General features: G+C 49.3%; 1 protein-coding gene across 4 annotated transcripts; it reads left to right on the top strand.

Moving 5' to 3' along the window:
* Positions 1–278: 278 nt before the first annotated feature.
* On the top strand, positions 279–27,178 carry Samd4b (sterile alpha motif domain containing 4B). Of its 4 annotated transcripts, none has more exons than XM_013522377.1 (12): positions 279–537; positions 12,007–12,477; positions 18,157–18,396; positions 18,845–18,954; positions 19,105–19,191; positions 19,888–20,227; positions 20,999–21,084; positions 21,506–21,624; positions 22,209–22,407; positions 22,593–22,716; positions 24,767–24,850; positions 25,057–27,178. In XM_013522377.1, exons 2-12 carry the CDS (start codon positions 12,114–12,116, stop codon positions 25,083–25,085), a joined length of 1,782 nt encoding a protein of 593 aa, XP_013377831.1. In that variant the 5' UTR covers positions 279–537; positions 12,007–12,113; the 3' UTR covers positions 25,086–27,178. The 4 variants fall into 4 exon arrangements, with proteins under 4 accessions (XP_013377831.1, XP_005399834.1, XP_013377832.1 ...); XM_005399777.2 differs by having other exon boundaries at positions 279–715; XM_013522378.1 differs by lacking the exon at positions 279–537 and adding an exon at positions 1,699–1,826.
* The last annotated feature ends 38 nt before the right edge of the window (positions 27,179–27,216 follow it).

Below are 27,216 nucleotides of genomic sequence, written 5' to 3'. Positions count from 1 at the left end.
CCATTTCTGAAAAAAATCTTCCCAGCTTACTCTCAGCTTGAAATCTGCCTCCTTTGGGTCTGTGACAGTCAGGTATGAAGGACAGCATCTTCTCAGTCTCTAGGATGCCATTTAATCCTTTTTTTTGGACCTGGAGATTGGGGGGAAGTCGGGTTAGTATCTAGAACTAGCTTCATCTTTCTCCCAGAAGCTCCTCAGAACAAGAATTCTTGAGAAAGGAAGGCATGAGGCTTTCATGCCCCACCCAGCCCACACTCACCAGGACAGCTTCAGCCCCTTCATTCTCTCTGATCTGTTTGCTTCCTTTTACAGGAGCCTGGAGAGGCGTGGCTGGACCAAGACCTCCCCCAATGTGAGCAGGCTCCCTCCTCCCCTCACTACCTGTTGCCATCACGCCAGGGAACATCCTTAAGCCCTGGCCCTCAGGGGAGAGATAACAGGAGCCCAGAGCCGAGACCATGTGACGGCGCTGGCCCTTGCCACCGCCGTCCCCCCCACCCTGGCCCCAGGCCTGGCACCATGATGTTCCGAGACCAGGTGGGCATCCTTGCTGGCTGGTTCAAGGGCTGGAATGAGTGTGAGCAGACAGTGGCCCTGCTGTCACTTCTGAAGCGGGTCACTCGCACCCAAGCTCGCTTCCTGCAGCTCTGCCTGGAGCACTCGTTAGCGGACTGCAATGACATCCACCTGCTGGAGTCAGAGGCCAACAGTGCTGGTGAGTCTTTGCTCTTAGAGATGGAAGTGCAGCAGGAGGGAGATCTGGAACAGGTGTCAGAGGCCAGTGGAGGCCAGCCAACAGCGTGCCAAGAAATAAAGGTTCTTTGCTGGGGAGTTCCTGACCTCCCAAGCCTGGGTGTTCTGGAACTGTGTTGTAGTTTATTCTCAGGCATGGAATGGGGGACTCCCATGGGAGGGCAACACAAATTGAAACTGCCCACAGTGGAGGAGAATTCATGTAGGGAGGCTTATGTGGGCAACTGAAAGGAAACTAAAATCATTACCTATGAAAGAGGGATAGGAGGTGAGGACATTAGAACTAAGAGGAAATTTTAGAACTCCTCCAAAGTTCACAAGTCATCCTATACCAGTGGTGGCAAAGCTACAGCTTATGTGCCATAGTGGGCTATTTGTATCATTGAAAAGCTCTAAAAGGTTTGCTGTCACTGTTCTGTACTTTTTTTTTTTTTTTTTGGGAGACAGGGTCTCGCTCTGCAGTTCAGGCTGACCTTAGCTCACTTTTTATCCCAGGTTGGCCTCAAACTCACAACAATCCTCCTGCCTGAGCCTCCCTAGTGCTGGGATTACAGGCATGCACCACCACACCTGGCTGTTCTTTACCCGTAGAAGTAGGCTGGATTCAAGGCATATAAATAGCTTTGAGAGTTTTGAAGGCAGCCGTGGTGGCATGTATCTGTAATTGCAGCACTTAGGAGTTTGAGGCCATTCTGCGCTACCTAGTTCAAGTCCAGCCTGAACTATATAGTAAAACCCTGTCTCAAAGAAAGTTTCAAACTTAGGTATCAGTTCCTATCAAGGACCTTGGAGAGGGGCCCTCTGTCCCATGAGGCGGGTGTTGGGCTGAGTATGCCAAGCTTCTGTAGAGTCTGTCCCTAGAGCACTAGTCTTAAGCAGGAATTAGGCCAGAGAACTGGCTCAAGGGCCACCACTAACCTTTTCTGGCCTTCTGTGCCTCCACAGGACTGGGTAGAGACCTGCTGACTCTGGTGATAGCTGGGAGAGTTGGAGACCAGAGAAGAGGGAAGGTAGTGGCTACCCAAAAGCTAACTAGGAAGGAGACTGAGGAACTTCATAAAGAGTTTGTCCAAGTTAGTCACCCTCACTCTTCCCACCTTCTACATAATCATAGTTCACATTGAGCCCTTATAAGGGCTAAGTATTCTGTACTTTCAAAGTTATTAGCTTTGAAAACAGTCTATTTTGGTGACTATTAAGTCACATTATTTAGATTTAAATCACAGTTGTCATTTGCCGGGAAACAAAGTAATTTAACCGCTCTGTGTTTTGATTTCTTCATCTTAAAGTCAATATGATAATTATATCTACTTCTAGGGTACTTTCGAGGAGTCAGTGAGTTAACATGTTTGGAGCTCTTAAAACAGTTCGTGGCATGTAGTGAACACTCAGTAATACAGTAGTTGTTTTTACTGTCAGTAACTCAGTCCTCTTAACCACCCTGTGAGATGGTACTGTTATTATCCCCATTTTACAGATGAGGAAACTAGCATGCACTTCTAGCATTAAAGAGCCACAGAACTGCCTGGCCTCTCACATCTCCTCCGGCCCACCCTTCTTAGCAACAGTCACCTTTGTTTTTTTACTGGGTCTTTATATACAAGTAGCATAGGTATTGTGGGCCCTACAGGAAGACAGTTTCTCAGACCAGGCATCACACTGGCCTTCTTCCCAGTCTGGCAGCCAAAGTAGTAAGAACCCAGCTCAGGTGCAGCAACTCAGCCATTTATTTCTCAGGCCTGCTAGTCTCCTCACCAAAAAGAGGTACTTTAGTCCTGCAGGGCAGAGCAATGTCTTACACAGCTTCATCACACCCCCTACCACAGCCCACCTGAAGCAGGCATCCAACCTCTTGCTGCCATTCATGGCTATTAGCACAATCACCAGTGGAGCTTATTGCTTGTTACAGCATTTTAAAATTTTTCCTTTGTTTTCAGAACTTGTAGAGCCAAGGATATGGCTCAGTGGCACAGAGACTGCCTGTCAAGAACAAGGTCCTCAGTTCAATTCCCTGTACCAAAAAAAAAAATTGTAGTAAAATTAAACCGTACAAGTCAAGCATGGTGGCGCACACCTATAATCCTAGCACTTGAGAGGCTGAGGCAGGAGGCTCACCATGAGTTCAAGGCCAGCCTGAACTATATAGCAAAACCTTGTCTTCAAAAACCAAAAACGTAAATAAATGAAACATACAAAAGGTGAAAAGTAAAAAAAAGGTGAAAAGTGAAGTTTCTCAGACTGCCATGTTCCAGAGTTCTTGTTTTTGTTTTTTGAGGTGAATTCAGAAATTCGTATATGGTTACATTAATATTCTCCTTCCAGCCTTGTCATGTTTTAATTAAACAAATGGTTGAGTATCATGCACATTAGCTAATTTGCTTTTTTTACTAACCACAATAATTTGAATGTCATTCTATATTCACCACATGCCTCATTGTTGGTAATGGGTGCATAGTAAGAATAGGTCATATTTATGGAGCCCTACCTGTGTACCAAATGGTGCTGTACTTCCATTGGTCATGTAATCCCTCAGTAACTCTGTAAGAAGGTGCCCTTTCTACATGAGGAAACTGATACCCGGGGAGGTTAAGTGACTTGCTCTGGGTCACACGTTTGGTCAGAGGTAAAACTCAGTTTTTTGTTTTTTAAGAACTCAGTTTTGACCTCAGAGCACTTGACTGGTAGCTCCACCACAGGGTGTATCTGGTCTTGTTCTTTTACAAACAGTGCTATTTGTAATAAGTACTCTTTTTTTTAAGCATGTCTAAGATAAGTTCCTAAGGTTCTGTGAGCCTGCTAGTTGAGAAAAATGTGCATTTAAAATAGTTGTTCTCACCACATGGCCCATGAAAAATGTTGCACTACACAAAGCAGCAGAGGCCCACCCTTGGTGGTTTGCATTGGGATTTGGGGGGATAATACCTCACCAGGGTGGAACATTGCTGTGGAATGAACTGAATGATAAGTGAATTCTTGAATCAAGGTTCTTATCTACAGCCTTATGTCAGGTGGTAAGAAATTTTAAAACAGGCTGGTACTTAAATGGGTGGATAGATAAGGAAAATTTAGAATAGGGGAAGAGAGGGAAGGCCATGATGTATTTCAGAGTCAACAGGAAAAAAGCCTGCCAGGATTGGAGTAGAGTGTGACTTGGGAAAGAAGTCATCACAGGTAAACTCTACAAAGATTTTGAATGCCGGGTTGCAAGACTAAAAAGACATGGTCTCCTACTGTACTCGTACCCTCAAGAGGAATCCCCCAGCCTTCCTCCTCACTTGTTTTTGGACCTGGAGCCTGTCTCTTGGGAGGTGCTGACCATCTAACTGTTTCTTTTTCTCTGTTCATTATGGCCTTCCCATTCCCTTGTTTCCCATACTTGCATCATTCTGATGAATCACCTGAGGAAGCGGAGTGACGTAAAGTCCGGATTCCTGGCCCTTACCCTCTAGACCCAGTAAGTGGGAATCCAGAGGAGATCCATGGGCCTGAGAAAAAGTAGCGAGGTTCTTCTGATGACCAAGCATTGTGAGAGATGATGCTGTGCTGGGTGACTCACTTGTCATGGGATAGAAGATCAGGAACAAGGGACACATTGGACATACAGATCCAGCTCTGCCACTAATACCTCTGTGTTCTGGACCAGTCCCACTGCACTTGGGCCTGAGGACTCCTATCTGGACATGAGGGAGTTGTTCTAAGTACTTTCAAGGTATCTGTTGGGCTCTCAAAAAATGTGCCAGAGTAGTCAGAGCCACAGCCAGACATGCTACTCTCTTTGGAGGCCTACCACATCCTCTTGAACGACAGTTTGTTTTGTTGTTGTTTTGTCTTTGAGGCAGGGTTTCCCTAAGTAGTTCAGGTTGGCCTTGAACTCACTTTGTAGCCCAGGCTGGCCTCGAACTCACAGTAATCCTCCTGCCTCAGCCTCCTGAGTGCTGGGATTACAGGTGTGCGCCATCACGTGCAGCTCAGCAGTAGTTTTTAATAGTTAATGCAGGCTGAGGCTGTAGCTCCTGCCTAGCATGTGTGAAGTCCTGGGTACCACCACCAACATTGCCACCACAAAAAGATAAATAGACCCCCCTCTTCCTGAAAATTTGCTCCTTGTCTGCCCTCCCCACAAAGCTGCACGCTTATCCTACTAACCGTATCTTAAGGTCAGTTGACCCATGAGCCCCCAGTTAAGAGCTACCCACTGCAAGGACCTAAGCCCTTCCATAGCTCTTCAGATCACTTCAGAGCAGGAAGCCTGAACAGTGAGGCAGATCCTCTTGTTTTTTCCTGGGTTTTATTTTCCATGTTTCACCCAGCTAACCCTATTACTCCTTCTAGTTCTCCAGGGAGAACCCTGGGTTTGGATCAGTGTCTGCCTATCTTCTTCATAGATAGGGCAGTAACACAGAAATTACCCTATACAAAAGTATCCCAATTCTGGCTTTATGTCATAATCTGCCAGAGACTAAAAATAATGTGAGGCCTAGGTCCTGTCCTCAGAGAGTTAGGAGCCCTCCCCATGTGTATACCCAGTGGAGAACCACTAGATGCTGATGCTGATTATGGGTGGGGCCAGAATGGTGGTAAGGCTACTGTCATATGACCTCCTAAAAATGGAGAGTGGGATTTTAAAGCTGTGTTAGGGGATTCCGGACTGTGGATGCAGAGCTGCCCTACAGCCCAGACAGCTAGTATTGGTTTCATGGGAGTAGAATCTGAGGCAGTATCTGGAACAGAAAAGAAAAGCAGTACTCCAGGTCTCCAGAACAGGGAGGGAGAGGCCTCAAGTTTCCCCTTGTCATCCTCCCTGTTCCTTCTCCCAGTACAGTCTTACCTGCTGTTAGGAGTTGTAACAGTAACCCTGGCCGCTGCCTCCCACTCTGATGCAGACTTAGACCAGAACTGTGTTCCCGTGGACAGGAGGGGAGAGAAAGGAGTCCAGAGGGGCTGATTTCCCCTTCCCTCTCTGGTCCTGTTACTGCCTGAGCCACATTTCCTCCATTTCTTCCCACTTTGTGTCTTTTGAGTCAGTCCTCATATCCAGCAGGTTTAAGCCCCTTTCTGGCTCCCTGAGTCTGGGTGGGGAAACTGAGGAGGGACTGTGCAAGTGAGTCACCAGAGTTCAGTCCTTATGCCTCCACCCTCCCCTTGCCTCTGTTGACACAGATCATCAAGTAAGAATGTGAGCCCCCTGGCCCTGCCCCATATCTGTGAGCTGGGATGAGGCAGAGAAGGGCATGTTTAGAGCCAAACCCCAGCCCTCTGACTGCTGCCTGAGGCTGCCACAACTGTTGCAGGAGCCCAGCACATAAAAATGGGTTTGCTCTTATGACAGTTTTGAAGATATATTTGGCTCCTATGATTTGCTCTGGCCCAGGGTTATGACCTACCTAGCTCTGGTGACCTGGCCAGCCCTGCCCTGTAGCCACTGTGCCAAGGAAGGCACTTGTGCATAGTCTCTCCCACGCTCTCCATGCCTCCAGAGTCTAGGTTTGTAGCTTGGTAAGAAAGCAGTCATTGGCGTTACAGCATTCCCCAGCCCCTCCCCCATCTACCCACCTCCAGAATTTCACCACTCTTAGTGTGCCTTAGCTCCAAGGAGCCAGAGATGTGTCTGGTTTTGATAAATAAGTGCATGAAATTCCCCACCCCTGTTGGGAATCTTAAGGGGGAGTCTCAGATGTGCGTTGCTTTTCTTTTTCTTTTTGCAGTACCGGGGATCGAACTCATGACCTTGCACTTGCCAGGCAGGCACTTATTGCCACTGAGCTATATCCTCAGCCCCAAGATGTGCTTTTCTAAATCAGCTGTGCCCCCAGCCCTGAAACAACATGGTTTTTGATCTTCAACCAGCAGCAATGACAATAATAGTTAAATATACTGAGCACTTGCACATGCCAGGTGCTTTGCATGATTGTCTCGTTGTGTCTTTACTCTCTGACATAGGACTTTTACAGCCCCCATTTGACAGAAGAGGAGACCAAAGCCGGGCGTGGTGGTGCACGCCTGTAATCCAGCACTCAGGAGGCTGAGGCAGGAGGATCGTTGCGAGTTCGAGACCAGCCTGGGCTACAAAGTGAGCTCAAGGCCAGCCTGAACTACAGAGCGAGACCCTGTCTCAAAGAAAGACAAAAAAAAAAAAAAAAAAAAACAGAGGAGACCAAGGCTCAGAGAGATTAAAGGATTGGCACACAGTTGCACTGACCTAGCTTGTGGGAGCAGAGCTGGATTTTGAACCCAGAAAGTTCGCCTGTTGAGTTTGTGCTCTTACTCAGTATGCTGTTCTGAGACCAGGGAACAGCATGATCCAGGTTGGGAGAATCGTAGAAAGGGCACATTATACACACATAGACACCACTATTTTCCAGGAACCATCTGGGTTTAATTGTACAGGTATTCATTGAGCCCCTGCTGTGCCTCAGCTATGGGCCAGGCTTTTCTGATCTGGGCAGGAAACTAGAAGTTCCATCCCCACCCATCATCTGCATCCCCAGCTGGGCTCATCCCAAGGGGCCTGAGGTTGCACAAATTCCTTGGACCAGTTCCAGGACTCATTGATGCTTCCCAGTAATGGGAGGCCCGCCCTTCCCACCACCACCACCAACGCTCAGACACATGAACACACATTTCCCCAGGGTCAGTCTCCATTTGTACAAAACCACTCTCCTGTTTCTGGGCAGTAGAACAAGGTCCTTCATTGAGCCCAATCCTTGAAGCTGTTCTGTCACATCCCCTGGCAGTACCAGAGAAGCTGTGTCCCTTAGCCCTGGGGTCCTGGCAGTATTCTAGGGTGGGGGAGGGACTAGACAAGGCTTCTTTTCTGCCCCAGATGCCTCTGGCTATCCTGCAAGGCCTAAACAACAGCAATTGACAGTGTCAGGCTAGGAAGAGAGGGCCAGGCAGGCTGCTGGAAGAGAAGGGTGACAAACAGGCATCATTAAGCTATATTCCAAGTGCCCAGTATGTGATGCTTTATATACACTGCCTCCACGACTCTTCCCAACAGCCCTATAATTCCATTTACAAAGGAGGACACATACTGCCCCAGCATCTGCATGACACAGCTGGAATGCAAGTCTGTCTCTTGTCCCTAATATTATTTACTGCATTTCTTGTCATGAGGAACTGAAACCTCAGGGACTAAGTCAGGGAAGGGGATGTGGGATATTAGAGAGTTTTCTATGTGACTCAGTGTCAGAGAGAGGTGGGAGGACGGGATAGGTTTTCTGACATCTAGAAGGCCTGCTGCACCTTGGGAATATCTTTAGATATGGAGAATGGCCTAAGGAACTGATTTGTGGCCGTAAGGAGTTGATTCAAAAGACTGCCTTTGAGTGGCAGATACTGGAGGTCTGGAAAGCCAGCCTAGGAAACGGGAAGAAAGAAGATTGGCATTAGGGAGATGGAAGACTGTAGTAAAAGTCTCCTAGTTCTAGAAACAGACCTAGGTTCAGATCTCAGCATTGTTGCTCACCAGCTCAGTCACTTTGGGAAAGTGACTGCACTTCCCAAATCTTATCTGGAGAGGTAGAATGCCAAAACAGGGTTGGGGTGGGAATAAAAACCAGTCATGATGCCAGGCATGATGGCGCATGTCTGTTATCCCAGCACTAGGGAGGATGAGGCAGGAGGATCACCATGAGTTCAAGGCCAACCTGGACTACATAGCAGTACCCTGTCTTAAAAAAAACAAAAAGAAAAAATAGTCATGTTGGCCAGGGCCTGTAATCCCAGCATTTGGGAGGCAGAGTCAGGAGAATTGCCACAAGTTTTGAGTCTAGCCTGGGCTACATAGTATTTTCAAGGCCAGCCAGAACTACATAGCAAGACCCTGTCTCAAAAAGTAGCTGGGGGGGCCGAGGATATAGCTCAGTGGCATAAGCACCTGCCTGGAAAGCACAAGGTCATGAGTCCAATCCCCGGTACCATTAAAAAAAAAAAAAAGCTGGGGATGTATAGCTCAGTGGCACAGCACCTGCCTGGCAAGTGCAAGCTCATGTGTCCGATTCTTAGTACAAAAAAAAAAAGTCATTTTCTTAACACTAATGCCTGGCACATGGCATATATACTTAATAAATGTTGTCCGTTATTACTGTCTTTATTAGTGCCAGTAATACTGTTCGTTCTGTTCTGTCCAGTGCCATGATGATGGCATTAGTTGATTTTGAATAAATGCATGAATTGTGGGTACTTTACCAAGGAATCTCTAGAAAGCTTGGAGTAGAGAGGTCTTGGCCAAGAAAATTATTTGAGTTGGGAGTTATGTGATTTTATGCTACAAATTTAAGTAGAATTAGAAATTAATGTGACTTCTAGGCCACGGTCTTTTAAACAAGTCATTAAGAGGGGGATACAAAATGTCAGTGCAAGTTGTCTGGTGTCTATCCTGCAGTATGGATGAAGGACACCAGAGTTCCTTGGGTTGAAAGACTTGTTTTGTTTTGTTTTTGAGACAAGGTCTTGCTATGTAGAGCAGGCTAGCTTTAAACTTATGTATCCTAGGCTGGCCTCAAACTCAGTGATCCTCCTGCCTCAGCCTCCCAAGTGCTGGGATTACAGGTGTGTGTCACCATTCCTGGCAAGGTTGAAAGACTTGGATCCGCATGTTTCTGAGGCTTCCCTTATATGTGCCTATTCCCAGCCTCTCTGTTTCCTAGATTGGTTGGTGCCTTTAGAATCTGTATGTATTTGGGAAAAGAAAAAAAAGTGGTATTTAAAAGGAAGGAGTTAGTAAGGTACTTTAACTAATAATAACAGCCAATGTTTCCTGAAAACTAACTTTATGTAATGGTTTCACTTAACTCTAGCAGCCATGCCAAGTAGGACATTTTCTGATTTCCTCTTTATAGACAGAGAAAGTAGAGCTCAGTGGAGTGATCATGCTTGCCCAGAGTCACGTGGCCAGTAAGTAGTGTAGAAGAACATTAGCCATATCTTTGCCTGTTCTTTTTCATCATCTGCTGTGGGGTCTTAGATTTGTCCACTTAGAGCCAGCTCCTTTACTTCTTTCTAGGACCTCACCATTAGCACACCACTCAGAACTCACTTTTGAGGTGTTTGAACCATCACCTTGTCTTATAAATACAGCCCTGTTTCCCAAGAGTGAGGACAGAGTTGGCCTTGGCCCTTGAACATTGTCTCTCTTCTTAAGTATTGATGTTTGCTCCTGTCCTCTGCTTTATCAGCATCATCTCCACCCTCTTGAACTAGTCACAAGAGTGATGACAAGGTTTTTGAAGGGGACAGTTAGATTGTAACAGTCCCTTCCCAAGGTTCCCTTCATGTAGCCAGCCTAGGACATTTTTGGGAAGCTGCCTTCTAGATGAGGGTGGAAACTTGGTTTCTCACTCAGGCTCTCAGACACTGCACGAGGAGGAAGAGCTCAGGATCACCCCATTCATGGAGAAGCTGGAGGGTGATGTGTCCTAGAGGAGAGCAGCATTAGGCAGTCTATGGAAGACATTGGAGTTGCTTGTGGTGGTGCTTGTCTGTGATCCCAGCATTCTGGAAAGCAGACAGTAGGCTCACAAGTTAGGCCCAGCCTGAACAATTTAGTGACTTTAGGAGACCCTGTCTCAAAAATAAAAAGTAAAAAGAGGGCTGGGGATGTAGCTCAGTGTGAGCTCAGGCCTTTGATTAAATCCCAAGTACCAAAAAAAAAAAAAGACATTGAAATTGGCATAATGGTAGAAGCTTATAAAGCCCAACTACTCAGGAGTCTAAGGAGGAGAATCCCACATTTAAGGCCAGCCTGAGCAACAGGGTGAGACCCTGTTTCAAAAAGGGCTGAGGACATAGCTCTGGTAGAGTACTTGCCTGGCACATACGAGGCCCTGGGTTCAATACCCAGTACTACCATAATGGTAATAAATTAAGTTTTAAAAGGGCTGGGTGTTGTAGCTCAGTGTTACAGCACTTGCCTAACATGCATGAGGCCCTGAGTTTGATCCCCAGTACTGAAGAGGAGGAAGAAAGGGAAGAAAACGACAGCAAGCTGTAACTTTAGCAGTACATATGCTAAAATTGGAGCAGTATAGAGAAGATGAGCATGGGCTCCACGCAAGGATGACACCCACAGTGATGAAGCATTCTGTATTTTTCTAACTTGTGTCACTTTTTTTGGTCACTTTTTTTTAAAAAAAGGCAATTTCAATAGAAGGAAAAAGATTGTTATAGGCTGAAACTTTGAATCTCAGCCTGAGTACTGGATGAATATAGTGTAGAGAACCCCTATAAGATGGGGGTATCCGCAGCTGACTCTATCTGGAGAACTAGGAGACAGGCCATGCCCTGGAAGTGAGGGTGCTACTGGGATGTGCATTCTTGGACTTGGGTCTGTGGGTGCTGTTTCCCACTGTAATCTGGACTAGAAACAGAAGCCGATTAAACAACAGTTGTGTAGGTCCTAAGTGCCCGGCCACTTTCCTCTTCATTAGCTCATTGACTCTCAGAGCAGCACTGAATTGGGTGCTGTAGTTACCCCTCAGATTTTAAGGTAAATTGTTTAGCACATTCACATAATCCCAGCACACTGAGAAGCTGAGGCAGGAGGATTACAAGTTTGAGCCCAGCCAGGACAATTTAGACCTTGTCTCAAAATTTTAAAAATGCTGGGGGTGTAGCTTGTTATAAAGTCCTAAATTCAATTCCATTTAAAAAAAAAAATTCAGTGTTCTGCAGAGTTCTGTGGAGATCTGGATAGTAAGCTGAAGCGTGAAGACCACCTGATTCCAGAGCCTGGGTTTTTAGTTATCTCATTGTATTGCCTTGTCTAATCAGGAAAGAGACTGCTTTGATGGGGGAAAGGAAGTAGAGAGCATGAAGATAGTGGGGGGTCAGGTATAGCAAAAGAACAGGCCTGGGGGCAGCAGGACGAACTTGGATTCTAGAATAACAGGTTTGGCTGACTGGAAATTGCTGCAGGTTTTTGAGAATGAGAGTGATAGAACCAAGAAAAATTGTTCTTGAAGGATAATGTGTTTTATTGAGGCATGATGAGACACGCCTATAATCCCACACTTGGAGGCTGAGACAGGATCGCTGCAAGTTCGCAGCCAGCCTGGGCTACATAGCAAGACCCTCTCTCTCGATTTAAATAAAAAAAAAAGGAATGTGTTCGATCCAGCTATGTAAGTACCAGGTTGAGAGTCATGAGCAGAGACAGGAGCTTGGAGCTGAGAGAATAGACCAGCACAGTACTCTTGTGTTTACAGTAATCGCCACCCAAACTCTACTGACCTCCCTTCTTATCCCTCATAGCCATCGTCAGCCAGTGGCAACAGGAGTCCAAAGAGAAGGTGGTGTCCCTCCTGCTGTCCCACCTGCCTCTGCTTCAGCCAGGCAACACGGAGGCGAAGTCTGAGTACATGAGGCTGTTGCAAAAAGTACTGGCCTACTCCATCGAGAGCAATGCCTTCATCGAGGAAAGCCGCCAGCTGCTGTCCTATGCTCTCATCCACCCAGCCACCACTCTGGAGGACCGCAACGCACTAGCCCTCTGGCTGAGCCACCTTGAAGAGCGACTGGCTAGCGGCTTCCGTACCCGGGCAGAGCCCTCCTACCATTCACGCCAGGGTTCTGATGAATGGGGGGGCCCTGCAGAACTGGGCCCTGGAGAGGCAGGGCCAGGCTGGCAGGACAAGCCCCCCCGGGAAAATGGACATGTGCCCTTTCACCCATCCAGCTCAGTGCCGCCAGCCATCAACAGTATTGGGAGCAACGCAAATACAGGTGAGGGTATCCCAAGAGGCCATGCCTACTTGAAAACGGTCAGTCTGGGCTGTCTTCTCTCATTCTGTGGCCTTAGGCAAGCTCCACAACCTCACTGGACCTCGACTTTATGAGGCAGTGCAGAGGCTATGAATTAGCATTCCCAGAGCCAAAGCTGACCTACAAACATCTTATTGAACCCACACTTTGGTTTCATTTTATTGTGTTTTAAAATAAGTTTGGTAGTAAATATGCTGGCACATTGCTATGATCTCAGCTATTTGGGAGGTTGAGAGGGGAGGATCACAAGTTCAAGGCCAGCCTAAGCAACATAGCAAGACCCTGTCTCTCAAAAGGAAGAAGAAACAAAAATTTATAAATTTAGTGCTATAAGGTTTTTCCCTTAAAATCAGATTTCCTTTCTTGTGAAGCCCACAAAGTTCTGGTATGTATTCCTAGCAACAGTAATAAGAGGAAACTGAGTATTAGCCACCCCTTTAAACTCTGTACAAGCTGAGTATGGTAGCACACACCTGTAATCCAAGTGCTCAGGAGGCTGAGGCAGGATTGCCACAAGTTCAAGGCTAGCCTGGGCTACATAATGAGTTCAAGGCCAGCCTGAACTAGATGGTGAGACCCAGTCTGAAAACACACATACACACACACACACAACAACAACAACAACAACAAACTCTGCACATGTGTCCCACCCAACCCCCTTTGATACCTGGCTGGCCTCTGAGGGCCTTGCGTTTGTGACCCCTGGTGGAATACAGACACCATCATCTGAAGTAGCTTCCAGCTCACCCTGGGTCTTCATATCTGGCCTCAGCTTACAGCCTTATTCCTGAGGAATCTGTTTGTAAATTAGTGTATATAAGATGTAACTCATGCTGCAAAGCATTAGTAATAATAGGTAACACTGAGCATTGACTACCCTGGCAGGGTGTGGTGGCACCTGCCTGTAATCCCAGCATTTGGGAGGCTGAGGCACGAGGATCTTTGCGAGTTTGAGACCAGCCTGAGCTACAGAGGGAGCACAAGGCCAGCCTGAACTGCGTAGCAAGACCCTGTCTCAAAAACACACAAGAAAAGAAGTCACACATAGAACAAATGATAGAACTTTCCAATGTTCAGACCCAAGCAGTGTGGTCCAGAGCCTGTCTCTGACCACTGTGCTGACCCACCAACGAAGTGGGCTTGAAAGGGCTTTCTGAGTTAAGTGCCTCAGAGGTTGGTGAGCAGATGGAATTGGTATCACAGTACCTTTTTAAAATGTTACTGAAATGAATGCATAAGTGAGGTGGCATGATTCACGTCAAGGTGCAAAGTTACAGTTTAACCTCGGGGTGGTCAGCCCTCTGGCAGGCCCTGTTAGAACAGGACAGGGGCAGTGAAATGTCACGTGTTGGTGGAATAGCTGTTACCCAGCTGTCTGATACCTGTGTGCATCTGTTACTCCCTGAGCCTGTTTCTTCTCTGCTCATACGGATATCCTGTCAGCTTGCTGGGCAGAACCTGGGAAGATAGAGGGGTAAGAGGGCATTTCCAGGGAACTCCAGCAACCAGGGTGTCTTCAACCCACTTTTCTAGTCTGGGAGCATCAGTTTCTGGGTCTGAATTGGAAGGATATATTAATAATTCTACCTAGGGCTAGACTGGGAATACAGCGTAGTGTGAAAAGTGCTTGTGTAGTATATACAGCAGCCTAGCTTCAATTCCCAGTATCACAAAATTCCACCTAAAAATTATTGAAGGCTTAGTGTTTGCTGGAAGCTACTTTGTACTTGTAAATTCAGAACCTTGGCTAAGTCTCAGAAAAGTCACTTGTTCAAAATGGCTTAGCCAGAATTTAAATCCAGGCATTCTGGCCCCGGAGCTCATACTGTGAACTACTGTATTACATTTCCTCCACCTATAAGTTTCTTTCCTAAACATGCTTAGACCTCAAATGGAGAGGTCATCCTTGCAGGATAAGCCCCCCAATATCTTCTAGGCTCCCAGGCTGGGGACCTCAACAGGTTTTTTTGTTGTTGTTGTTTTTCCTTTGGACTCTGCTGGGGGTCAAATCCAGGGCTTTGCCTGTGCTACCACTGAGCTACACCTCCAGGACCTCCAGCAGCTTTAAAGAACCAAGCTTGAACAATGTTGGATAGTGGCTTGGACCAAAACAGAAAGGAATTGGGCATTCTGTACTGAGGGCCCAGCACAAATCAAAGCAATGAGGCTAGCAAATTGGAGGAAATGGTGTACAAGTTTGGCTGAGATATATTTACATAAATAATAGCAGTAGAAGATACTTATGCTTACCACATGCCTGTCAGTATTCTAAGGGCTTCATGTGGAAATGGAGGCAGAGGGATGAATGAAGTGATCTCGCCAAGAGCACTCAGTTCAGAGGTGGCAGAGTCGAAGTTTGAACTCATGTTTTAGGGCCACAGGCAAGGGGTGGGGGATTTGAAGGATGGGACGAAGCTTTTGGGTTTCAGGCAGTAACAGGAAACAGGAAACCATTAAAATATTTTTTGAGTGGGAAGCAAGGATTGGCTTGGAAAGGCAGGAGGGCTGGGTAGGTTTGAGGTGCTGCCAAGCACAGAGCAGGATTTCTTGGAGAGTGTGAGGTCCTAGATCTCCGGCTGGCATTCCTGTTTTTATAATTCTCAGGCTATGGCCAGCTTCCACCCCAGTGCAGGGCCAAGCAGGGCTCCTCAGGAACTACACGGTCATTCCAGTCAGGGTAATTTCCTGCCCTCCCAGCTTGCCTACCCCCTTCTTGGCTGAGAAAGGAGGCAGCCAGAAGCACCAGGACAGGCACAAAGGCCTGTATTGAGGATTTTGCAGCACCATCCCCACCCCCACCTCCCAGGACCCAGTGTGCCATCTTCTAGGATTCCCAACTGGGGCAGAAGCCCAGGCTGGGGTCATCCAGAGACTTGGAGGAGCCCTGAGTTGCAAACTTCAGTGGTCTTGGTCAAAGGCTGAGGCCAATCTGATGGTGTGGGTCAGTGTACTGCCCTCTGTCAAGTGACTTCTTGGCCAGGGGCATCAGTATTGTCACACATGGTGATGGAAGGTGTTGTGGACCTGCAACCAGACTGGCCCTCCTCCTTGGGCTGGGTGTCAGTGGAGCACTGGCAGGAACCCCAGCCTTTTCCATCAGAAACAAGAACTCCCTGTGGGAACTGGGGCAGAGGACTTCAGCTTCCTGGGCCTTGATGTCCTAACCTACCCAGGCTTTTTTGGCTTTGTGTCCTTTTCTTTTCCTCTAGGCCGATGATGGCAAACCTTTTAGAGCTTTCAATGATAACAAACAGCCTGCTGTGGCTTGCATACTGTAGGTTCGCCACCACTGCCCTAGGCTGACTTGGGGCGCTACTCCGTTCCCAATATTAAACTCACAGGCTCTTAGCACCTTGTTGTCCTTATGAAACTTGGTTGGAGGGCTACTGTGTGTTGTATCCTGCACCTGATCCTGGGGATGCAGAAATGATTGGGCTAGGTTCTCATCCTTCACAAGCCCTCCGTTCAGTGGAAGAGGCTGGCCAGTGAAAACAGCAAGCGCCAGGCTTGAGGCAGCTGCAGAGGGGACACTTGAGTGAGGCTTTTTAGCAGAAACAGCTGGTGGAGAAAGATGAAAGAGCAGTGACTGGGCAGAGAGCAAAAACGTGTAAAGGTGTGGGTACTCATGGGAACCTGCCCTGTCTTGGAATGGATAACAGGTTGGAGAGGTTCAGGTATAGCTCAGTAGAACACTTCTCTAACATCACAATGCCCTGAGTTCAGTCTTCATCACTGGAGGGGAAGATTGGCTCCTGTTTACCTCAGAAATGGGATGCACAGCCAGGTATCGTGGCACATGCCTGTAGTCCCAGCGTATGGGAGGCTGAGATAGGATTGTGAGTTTGAGGCCAGCCTGGGCTACGTAGTGAAACTCTGTCTCAAAAAAGGGGGAGGGGAGATAAGTAGCCCAGTTTGGGCTCAGTACAGAAAGAAATGGAGATGTGAGGCTCAATAACAGGGAATGTTGAAGAAGCAGTTCACAAACTTCTATAAGTACTAATGAAGCAAGTCCCCTAGCCAGGCCCACTGTATTTGCTGAAGATAAAATGATGTTTATTTAGGACAGGTCCCATTGTCACAGATCTTCTATTCTAGCAGAGAGATACAGTTAATAAGTAAATAACGAGAAAAAATAATTTCAGGATAAGTGCTGTAAGAAATGTAACAAGACTAGTAGGATTGAGAGTTGAAGGTTCATTGTAGGCTTCAGAGGAGGTGATACTTCAGATGATATTTGAGGAAGCCAACTGCTGAGACTAGGAGAACAAAATTGGGCCTAGCAGCTCATCCGTGTAATCCCAGCACTTTGGGAGACTGAGGCAGGAGGAATGCAAGTTCAGGCCTAGCTCAGGCAACTTAATGACTTAGATGAGAACCTGTCTCAGAAATATAAACTAAGGGCTAAGGATGTAGCTCATCAAAGGCTGGGTGCTATCCTTAGTACTACCAAAAAAAATAGTAAGAGAAGAAGAAAGTCACGTTTGGGGCTGGGGGTGGAGCTTAGTGTAGAGCACCAGCCTACCATGAACAAGGCCCTGGGCATCTCCAATATAAGAAAGTATATACGAGAGCGCCTTGGACAAGCTTGCGTTCCAGGAAGGTATGGGGTTTCATGAGGGGTGAAAACTAGAAAAGCGTGAAGCTTGGCCTAGGTTGTTGGAGGTGAAAGCTCAGAGATGAGCAGAGGTCAAGACGTGTATGGCCTTTTAAGGTGTGCGGAAGAGTTTCGATTTTGTTCTGTGAAGGAAGCCATTGGGAATTTAAGCAGGGGCCAAACTAAGTCAGATTTGCATTTTCTTAAGGGTCAGTGTGGTGGTTCTGAGAGAAGGGGAGTGCAGGAAGCCAGAATGAAGGCTGTAGCGGTAATTCCAGCCAGGGGTATGGGGGCTTGGGCCAGGGAGCTAGCACAGGAAGCAAGGAGGTTCAGAGAAGTGGTTTAGTGAGTGCTTGAGGAGTTGGGCATTGGGTGAGGAAAGTATCTAGTAGGCTAGGCGTGCCCAACCTATGGTCCACCATTGTCTTCTCTCCTCTTTTTTTCAGTGAGGAAGAATTACCTTGGGGTGTATATAGAACATATAATATAGTTAATATATAAAAGTAAGAAAACTTCTTTCTTAAATATGGGGGTTTTTTGGAAACATTGTCTCATTGCATAGTTGGAGCTGGCATTGAACTATTTAGCCCATGCTGGCCTCAAACTGGCACTGATTCTCATGCCTCAGCCTCTCAAGTGCTGGGATTATAGATGTTTGCCACCACACCTGGTTTAAAATATTTTTTGTTATAACATTTTTAAAAAGCCAGGCATGGTGGTGCTCACCTGTAATCCCAGCAGCCTGGGAGCCCAACCAGGGCAGTTTTGGCAAGACCTTCTCTCAAAATTAGAAATTAAAGGGCCAGGGATGTAGCTCAGTGATAGAGTGTTTGCCTAGCATTCATGAGGCCATGGGTTCAATCCCCAGTACCCACCACACATACCCGCCCAAAAGAGAATAGAGGAAAAGTAGCCCACAGGTTGGACATGTCTATGATAGGCAGTTTTAGACCCCAGGGGCCCTCGCCCTTGGCCTTGTCTGCAGGGTATGGTCTCTTGTGATTAGATCCCTAAGCCTGATCTCTGTCTTCTCCCTCTCTGACCAGGTCTCCCCTGCCAAATCCACCCTAGCCCACTAAAGCGCTCCATGTCACTCATCCCAACGAGCCCCCAAGCTCCTGGTGAGTGGCCAAGTTCAGAGGAGCTCAGTGCCCGGGCTCCTTTCACCACTCCGGACCACGCACCCCTGTCACCCCAGAGCAGCGTGGCCTCCTCTGGCAGTGAGCAGACGGAGGAGCAGGGCTCCAGCCGGAACACTTTCCAGGAGGACGGCAGTGGTATGAAAGGTATGAGGAGAGGGCAGCACCAGGAACCTTCTCCAAGGTTTCTGTAGAGCTTATATGACATAAAATTTGGCCGTAGCTGCCATTCACCTACCACTGTGAGGAGGGTACGGGTCCGAGAAGAGTGGATAGTCCCTGCCTTTTGTGCTCAAGACAGAGCATAGAGACCCCCACATCCACTCACACAGGCTCTGGTCTAATAGGGGAGCTATGTCGCACAAGTAACTGATTGATAGAGAAATCAGTACGGTATCTTAACAGCTGCCCTGCCAAGGGGAGTCCACCTGAAAGAACTGCAGAGCGGATAAAGTTCTTTACGACGCCACTCCTCCCAATTTTCTGCAGGTTTAAGGCTGCTTATGGTTTATACCTGTTCTCTCCCCACAATCCTTCCTCTGCCCTGTTCCCAGGGTCAAACTCCTGACCTTTTACCCTCCCTCCTTTTCCACAGATGTGCCCTCGTGGCTCAAGAGCCTCCGCTTGCATAAGTATGCGGCCCTCTTCTCGCAGATGAGCTATGAGGAGATGATGACGCTGACGGAGCAGCATCTGGAGTCCCAGGTGATGCTGATGGCCTTTAAGGAGGTGTTGGGGGCAGCACCCTTCAGCATTATCCCTGAAACCCAAGCCTTGTCTCTCTAGTTCCTATCGGGGCGCCCCAGGTACTTCATCTGCTCATTTCCAGCTTCTCTACCTCCTTCCTTACCACAGAATGTCACCAAAGGCGCCCGCCACAAGATAGCCCTAAGCATCCAGAAGCTGCGCGAGAGGCAGAGCGTCCTCAAGTCCCTAGAGAAGGTGAGGACCTGCTGTCCCATCTGCAAGGCGAAGCGGTTACTGAGTCTACCATTGGCTTTGGGTCCACCTTGCTGCCAGCTGCCTGGGCCACCTTCTCTTTGGGCCTCCCCACTCTTCACATCTAACTTCAGTGGCCTCCGCCCTGGGGAGCCAGACTCTAGAAATCACGTGCAAGTCAGCATCAGAGGGATTACTTCCTGGTAGCTAAGAGGCTTCCCTCCATGTCTGTCCAGAATCTTTTAATGCGACCTCTCTTCTCCCTTTCAACTCTTCTGTTTGTCTGTGTGTGATCTCTTCCCATTTGCTTGTTTCTGATGCATTCACTGCCTTTTGTTTGCCTCTATTTGCATGCCTCTTGCTTTCTTCCTGATAGCTGCCTTTGGGTATTTCCTTCCTTCTCAGTGTCTTAGGCTAAATCTTTGATTTCTCCTTGGTGTGACCCTGTGGCCCCAATATTAGACTACCTTCTCCTCAGTTCCATGAGCCTCCACCTTCAAGGGGAAGAGGGAATATGAGTGTATAAGTATGTGCTTGTCTTTGTGTGAGCTGGCAGTGTCCTTACCTGTCTTCTCTGTGTGCCTGAACCCAGGGTGCCAGCCTGTCTCCTCCAAGCTATGTGGGACCCCACTTGTGTAGGCATTGTCTGTGCCTCACTGTGGAGATGTATGTGACCCCAGCCATGTCCTCCCGACACAGGATGTGCTGGAAGGTGGGAATCTGCGGAATGCTCTGCAGGAGTTGCAGCAGATCATCATCACCCCCATCAAGGCCTACAGTGTCCTTCAGGCCACTGTGGCTGCCGCTGCTGCCACCCCTACTGCCAAAGATGGGGGTCGAGGAGAGCCACCGCTGCCAGGTGCTGAGCCTCCCCTAGCCCACCCTGGCACAGACAAGGGTACTGAGGCCAAGGACCCTCCAGCTGCGGAGAACTACCCCGCTCCACCAGCTCCAGCTCCCACTGATGGCAGTGAGCCAGCCCCAGCTCCTGTTGCTGATGGAGACATCCCCAGCCAGTTTACACGGGTGATGGGCAAAGGTAAGAGCAGCTAGGGCCTACACCCAAATCCTGAGGCAGAGCTGGGTGAACACAGGTGTCAAGGATCAAGTCCAAGTTAATGTGGAGGGAGCGGGGCTTCTTAAAACCTGCTAGACACTGGAGCACTGCAGAAAGGAGCTGAGACAGGTGATGCCCTTGCCCTCAAAGCGTCTCCATCCTGAGCAGAAGATGGAGCAGAAGTCCAAGTTAATGTGGAGGGAGCGGGGCTTCTTAAAACCTGCTAGACACTGGAGCACTGCAGAAAGGAGCTGAGACAGGTGATGCCCTTGCCCTCAAAGCGTCTCCATCCTGAGCAGAAGATGGGACAGTGTCAGAAGGGTCTGCCTGCAATGGAGGGGGAAACCGATACAGGGAACACAAGCTTGTGATGGTTTAGCCTTTGCAGAAGAAGCATGGTATAGAAGACTTTACAGTTATATCCTTACTTTTTTGGCTGTATGACCTTGGACAAATGACTTGGCTGCTGTGTGCCCCAGGTTCCTCAGGCTAAAAATGCCCACACTGACAAGATTGTTGCTGTTGCAAGAATTAAAATGTATTCGTTGACTGCATATCTGCCTTGGGTCAGGCCCTGTGGTGGGTGCTTTACACTTCTAGCTCATGTCACCCCAGGTGCTGTGCCTACCACTTAGTTGGGGCTTAACCCGCTGGAGTCTGCTGTCTTTCCTGCACCAGCCAGCTAGGGCTGAAGGGGCTGGAGGACCGTAAAAGGCATGCTGGGACTAAGCTGCTCTTCCCTGTGTCCCCCAGTGTGTACCCAGCTTCTGGTGTCCCGACCAGATGAGGAGAACATCACCAGTTACCTCCAGCTCATCGAAAAGTGCCTAACTCATGAGGTAAGATCTCTAGGATTCTGAGAAAAGAAAGGTTGCCCTATCTCTCTAGAACCAGCATTCCAGTGGGGCCTGCCTGGTACCCACCTATCTCTCCAGCCCCTCATCTCACCAGCCTTGGCTTCAAGGGCGGCTTCTCAGAGGCTTTGTACATACTCCTGTCAGATTAGTCCCCTCCCTCCCATTTGCCCCCAGCTCTCAACAGCCTCACCAAATGCATTACACCTCCTGCTCTTTGCCCTCGTTGGGAAGGATGACCTTGCACAGTTATCATTGTATGTGTGTGTCTCCCACGTAAGCTGTGCACTACACGGACACAGCCACCTCTGCCCAGCATTGCCTGGCACAGGGCAGGTGAGCATGAACACCTAAGCAGTTGATGGAAGGCAGGTATAAAAGCAATACCCACCCTCCCCAATCCTAGGCTTTCACTGAGACCCAGAAGAAGCGGCTGCTGTCCTGGAAGCAGCAAGTGCTGAAGCTCCTCCGGACGTTCCCACGCAAAGCTGCTCTGGATATGCAGAGCTACCGGCAGCAGAAGGGGTAGGCGAGTGCTTCCTAGGCCCTTGTGGTTGGCAGATCAGTACTTAGAGGAATGATTGCATCTTGGGCTAGGTTGAGACTCAGGAAAGTCAGGGTGTTACCAGTAGAAGAGGATGCGAGGGATCGGGGGCATAACTCTGGTAGAACACTTGCCTAGCATGGATGAGATACTGGGTTCCATCTCCAGCACTGCAGAAAAATAAATGGGATGCTAAGCTGGTGAAAGATAACACGTGTAGAGAGCAAGCCCTTCCCTGTACCTTTCTCCTCAGCTATGTGCAGGAGCTCCAAAGTCCTTTCTTGCACCAAACAGATGACGAATCTGTCTCTTGAGCAGTGAAGTTCAGAGAACTGTTTTGAATGGATGGTGAAGAAACTTCTCATATTCCCCACCTCCATCCTGGGGGATACCTCTGGGTCAGGAGGAGACAGGAATGTGTTGCAGGGATGTGGTTAGGGAATCTTCACTCAGAGCAGGTCCTTGATCTGTCATGCTCATTGGAGTTGTGGGGAAGGTGAACGGAGAGGGGCACAGATGGCCTCCATCCACCTAAGCTAACATCCTGTCTTTTGCTCTCTCACAGCTGGGCATTCGGCTCCAACTCTCTCCCCATAGCTGGCTCTGTGGGGATGGGGGTGGCCCGGCGGACCCAGCGGCAGTTCCCAATGCCTCCCCGAGCCCTACCACCTGGCAGGATGGGCCTGCTGAGCCCCTCAGGCATCGGGGGCGTCTCCCCTCGACATGCCCTTACCAGCCCCAGCCTTGGGGGCCAGGGCCGACAGGTGAGCCGACTGGAAGCAGAGGCCTTGGGGCTTCTGGGGCAGGGGCAGTGCCTGAGGTGTACATGTCCATGTATCTGCACCTGGGCCTCACTGCGAGGGAAGGGCACTCCTTTGCCAACTCCCCCACTCTTAGGCCCCAGCCTGTTTTCTACTCACCCCTCCACCTCTTGCTGTGTCCCGTGCAGAACCTGTGGTTTGCCAACCCCGGCGGCAGCAACAGCATGCCAAGCCAGAGTCGCAGCTCTGTGCAGCGCACCCACTCACTTCCGGTCCACTCGTCACCCCAGGCCATTCTCATGTTCCCTCCAGGTGAGGTACCCTGCCTTGCCAAACTCCTCAGCTGGCCTTTCTCTTTTGGGTCTCATGGTCACTGTCCTCTCTGGACTGCAAAAGCAACTTACCCTATACTTCCCACTGCTCTGCACCCATCTGCCCCTACCCAGGGAGAGGATTTTTTTCCATTCTGTTTCAGTTTTGTCTCAGATCCTGCTTTCACTCTCTCTGCACCTCTTTCTTTCACTCCTTACCCCCAACCCATCTCCACATCTTTCCCTTCCTACGCAGTGATCTTAGAGCCCTGGTGGATCTGTTACTGTGTATAGAATCATTAAATACTCAATTTGGAAGAGGTAGAGGGAATGAAAGGTGTGCATATCCTTCCCATCAGCCACTTGCATTCTTTCAGAAGCCAATGATCTCTACCTCTTAGACAAGGCTCTGCTCCCCAGGGCGTTGGGAATGGGAAGGCCCTTCACCTTCTGCTCACAGAAGTCAGGAGAACAGGTGGCAAGAGGAGATGAGAGAGCAGCAGCCGTGGGTCCCTGCCTTGCTGGACAAGAAGGGATTGACTTCCCTACTGGGCCCACTGCTGGGCACTGGGCTGGTCATTGATGGCAGCCCTAGAGAGATCTTAGGTTTTCAGGTGACCCTAAGCTCTTGATGTTATATAAACTGTCACATCAGTAGAGTCTTAACTTATGAGATGATGCGTACCAACACCTGTGCAATCAAGGGACCCCCCCCCCATCTGTTGTATTCGTCCTAGCGTAGGCTATAGCTTCTATAAATTACCTGAACAAGTGGAAGGATGAACTATAGGAGCAAAACACAAGAACTATTGTCCTTTCCAGTGTGCTGTGTGCCCAGCTCCATCAGGCCCTGTAAATTGAATCCTTCCAGCTGTACATGGGAGGACTCTGTATTAATCCAGTCCTAACAGTCACCAGCTAGTCAAAGTGACTTGTCCAAGTTTACAAGATGTTTTTAAGCCAGGCATGGTGGCACACACCTGTAATCCCAGCACTCGGGAGGCTGAGGCAGGAGGATCATCATGAGTTCGAGACCAGCCTGGGTTACAAAGTGAGCTCAATGCCAGCCTGAACTGCACGGCAAGACCGTGTCTCAAAAAGACCAAAAAAAAGATGCTTTTAGAGTCGGGTGTGTTGCACTGCTTTCCTCTCCATGCCTTTAATCTCAGCACTTGGGAGGCTGAGGCAGGAGGATTGCTTTGAGTTTGAGGCCAGCCTGGGCTCCATAGTGACTTTCAGGCCAACCTGAAGTTCATAGCAAGATCCTGACTTCAAAAAAAGATGTTTTTAGGAGAGACAGAGCTCGACAGGACCTGAGCTCAAGGTTTGGATAGGTGGTGTTGAGAGGTGAGGCTGGAGACAGGAGCTAGTGCTCCTGAGTCAAGGGCCGAGCACAGACCTCCTTCTGTTTAAGTGAGGAGCTGAGGAATCTTTTAAGTAGTTTGGGTGGAGCCAGCTCTGCCCAGGGATCTGGGCTGCTTCCCAGGTGCTGGAATAGGAAGGAGGCCCATTTAAGAAGCAGCTGAGGACAAGCCCCATGGCTGTTGTCCTACATTGCCCCACCTGTTCTGCCTGTGTGGATTCCATCCTGCCTACAGGAACAAGTCCACGTGGAAACAGGAAGGGTTTTAATTTAGCTTTTGTACCAAGCACAGAGAGCAAGTCATCAGTCAAGGGTTGTGGGCCAGATGCCCAGACCACCCGATGTAACTTACATTTTGTGTCTGAAATAATCACAGCCTGCCTGCGACCTCCAGGAAAGGTCCCTTGGCTTCACATCACTTCCTCTGTTTGCAAGTCCATCTTTTTTTGCATTACCCAGCCTGTATCCTTGCTGCTGTCTCCCCCCCTGATCTGTGACACCCTCAGGCCAATGCCCTGTCCTTCCTGTTTGCCTGCTGTGTCCCTCCAGGCGTGTGCATGCCTCACAAGCTCTTATTTCTGTCTCTCGGTCCCAGCTCTCCTAACTGGAGCCTTTATCACCCCAGCTCTCCTCTCTGTCCAGTCCATTCAGTCCGTACCTCACCACCTCCCTTCTTTCTCCCACCCAGACTGCCCGGTCCCTGGGCCTGACCTGGAGATCAATCCCACCCTGGAGTCTCTGTGTCTGAGCATGACAGAACACGCCTTGGGTGGTGAGCATTTCCTCTTTCCCTGACCCAGCTCCCACCTACCCAGCGTCTCCGTCTCTGAACTGAGCAACTCAGAGTCATCCTGAGGGTCCCGAGGGGAGGCGAGACTCCAGGGAGGGCCCGCCTGGGATGACAGGCCACATGAGTGCCTTTCCTTGGGCCTACCACCAGCTCCTGATCTTCCTCCCTTCCTCCCTTTCTTATCACAGATGGGACAGACAAAACCTCCACCATCTGACAGGACCCACAGCCCAGCGCACCCATAGGCTCCCCGGGCGGCGGGCGGGGGCCAGCCCCCAGCGGGCTTCTCTGCAGCAGCGAGAGGGTGGGCTGGCTCAGCTATACATTCTAATATTTTTCTACTCTCTCACCCTTTTAACTTTTGTTTAACATTGGTACACCCCCTGCTCACTCCCAGGCCCGTTGAGGGCTCTCTGCTGAGGCCAGGGCACAGAGGGGGCAGCCAGGACAAGGGGCAAGGACTAGCCCGACTGCCTTCCTCGCCATCCACCACCTGGCCTTGTCCCATCCCTCCAGATGGCTGACAGCCTGCTACTCCCCAAGGGAGCAGACTCCCCAGAGACACTGACTGCTGCCCTGTGGAGCCTCTTGACACTGGGGAGGAATGAGCAGGCTAGGCAGCTGGCTTGCCCAGGATGTTATTGGAGAGGAGGAGAATGAGGAGAGGGATGGTTCTCCCTCTGCTGTCCTCTGCCCTTCCCCATTCCCGCCATTCCCAAGGACAGGAGCCACCTGCTCACCTTGCTTACCCTGTTTCTCAGAGGTTCTCTACAATTAATTTCTTAGGCCTATTTAAGATACATATTTATATAGTTCTTAACGGTTTTTCTCTCTGATCATTCCCTGTCATTTTTAGAATCTCCAGGCTTCCCTCTCAGCCAAGACAGTGGCTGAGGGAGCCTGGACCTTATGTGGGGAGAGGGCAGAGCCCCCTCCTCCAGACCCCCTTCCCCGTCCCCGTCCCCAGCCCTGGCTACCAGGTGCAGAGGTTGAAGGTGGACAGCCAGGGCAGCGGTGAGGTCAGGAAGTCTGTTGCCTTAACATCTCCTCCCCCCACCAACACATCCTTCTCCACTCCCAGGTCTGGTTGCTGAAAGACTTGGGAGTTAGGAATGTGGGAAGGGGATTGTTTGGTTTTGATTTTATCCCTGCCCCCTTTTTCTTTCAGCCTTTCCCACCCCCCATTATGTCATGACCTCATGTAAGTGGAACACTATATCATTTATTACCCAGAGGCGCGTCCTAGCCCCAGTCACACAGCCCCTCTAGTCCCTGTTGCTGATGGGGGTTTGTGCTGGGGTCCAGGTGGAGGGGAGGGGGTTTGGGGGTTCAGACTGTGGGGAAGCCAGGGTTCCCCTTTTCCAACCTCCTGTTCCCCTTCAACTCACCCCCTCACTGGGACATTCTCAAGCTTTTCACACCGAAAAGGAAAAAAAAAATGTTATTTTTAGATACATTTTATGAATAACTTTTGTTATGAATATGGCTGGTAACCATTGTGTATGTTATTAAAGATACAAAATGTTGAGAAAAAAACCAAACAAACAAAAAACAAAAAAAAAATTGAAAACCACCGCCCTCCCTGCACTGTCAGCCCATTCCCTGGACCTCCTTGCCCTTGCCCTCCTGGTCTGTGGACCTCCTTCCACTCTGAGCCCAGAGAGGGGGCGGAAGCCAGGGGGTAGAGTGGCCCTGGGGACCTGCCATTGGATCCCCACCTCCTCTCCCAGTGCCGGGCTGGGTGGGGTGTCAGGTTTATTTATGTACCTCTTGCACACTCATCAACCTATGCAAGTCCCCACCCCGGCCCCTCCATGTTTCTGTGCCTTTGCTCATTCCCGTCAACCTCCCAGGACTTCTCCAGCCCCCTCCCACTAACCACAGGAAGTGGGATGGATGGGCCACCTCATTTGGAATTAGCAGGGTGTCCTCATGGGACCCTCACCTCTCCCCAGCCGGTTGGTCCCATCTTCACTCCCCATCAGGGTGAGCTGACCTTGCCTGACACTGGGAGGTGAAGAGGGACCCCCTCCCCCACACAAAAGGAGGCCAGAGCTGCGCCCCTCCTGACAGCAGAGTGCAGGACGCAGGCGGCCCCACTCTGATGGGCAGGACCCAACCCTCTCGCTCTGCCACCAAGCCCTCTTCCATGATTTTACCCTCCCCGCCTACTTCTGTCCCCAGCCCCACTGGCAGAATCAGCTTTGAGTAACTGTACAGTTTTTCTCGCTGTTGGGGAAGACTGACTTGTTGGAGTTTCACTTGTTTAATGGTCTGGGCTTATTTTGGAGAAAAAAAAAAAAAAAAAAAGATTCTGACCTTTGTTATTTTCTACTTTGTGGGAAACT

The sequence above is a fragment of the Chinchilla lanigera genome, unplaced genomic scaffold (genome assembly GCF_000276665.1).
Source record: "Chinchilla lanigera isolate Chin_1 unplaced genomic scaffold, ChiLan1.0 scaffold00067, whole genome shotgun sequence".
Taxonomy (NCBI): Eukaryota; Metazoa; Chordata; class Mammalia; order Rodentia; family Chinchillidae; genus Chinchilla; species Chinchilla lanigera.
Note: the sequence above shows the minus strand (reverse complement) of the source record. Positions and strands in the feature narration are given on the sequence as shown.

Coding starts and splice junctions, on each gene's coding strand:
- Samd4b (XM_005399777.2), top strand. CDS start 520: ATGATGTTCCGAGACCAGGTGGGCATCCTTGCTGGCTGGTTCAAGGGC. Junction 18,397..18,844: donor GGACGGCAGTGGTATGAAAG/GTATGAGGAGAG, acceptor CCTTTTCCACAG/ATGTGCCCTCGTGGCTCAAG. Junction 18,955..19,104: donor AGCAGCATCTGGAGTCCCAG/GTGATGCTGATG, acceptor TCCTTACCACAG/AATGTCACCAAAGGCGCCCG.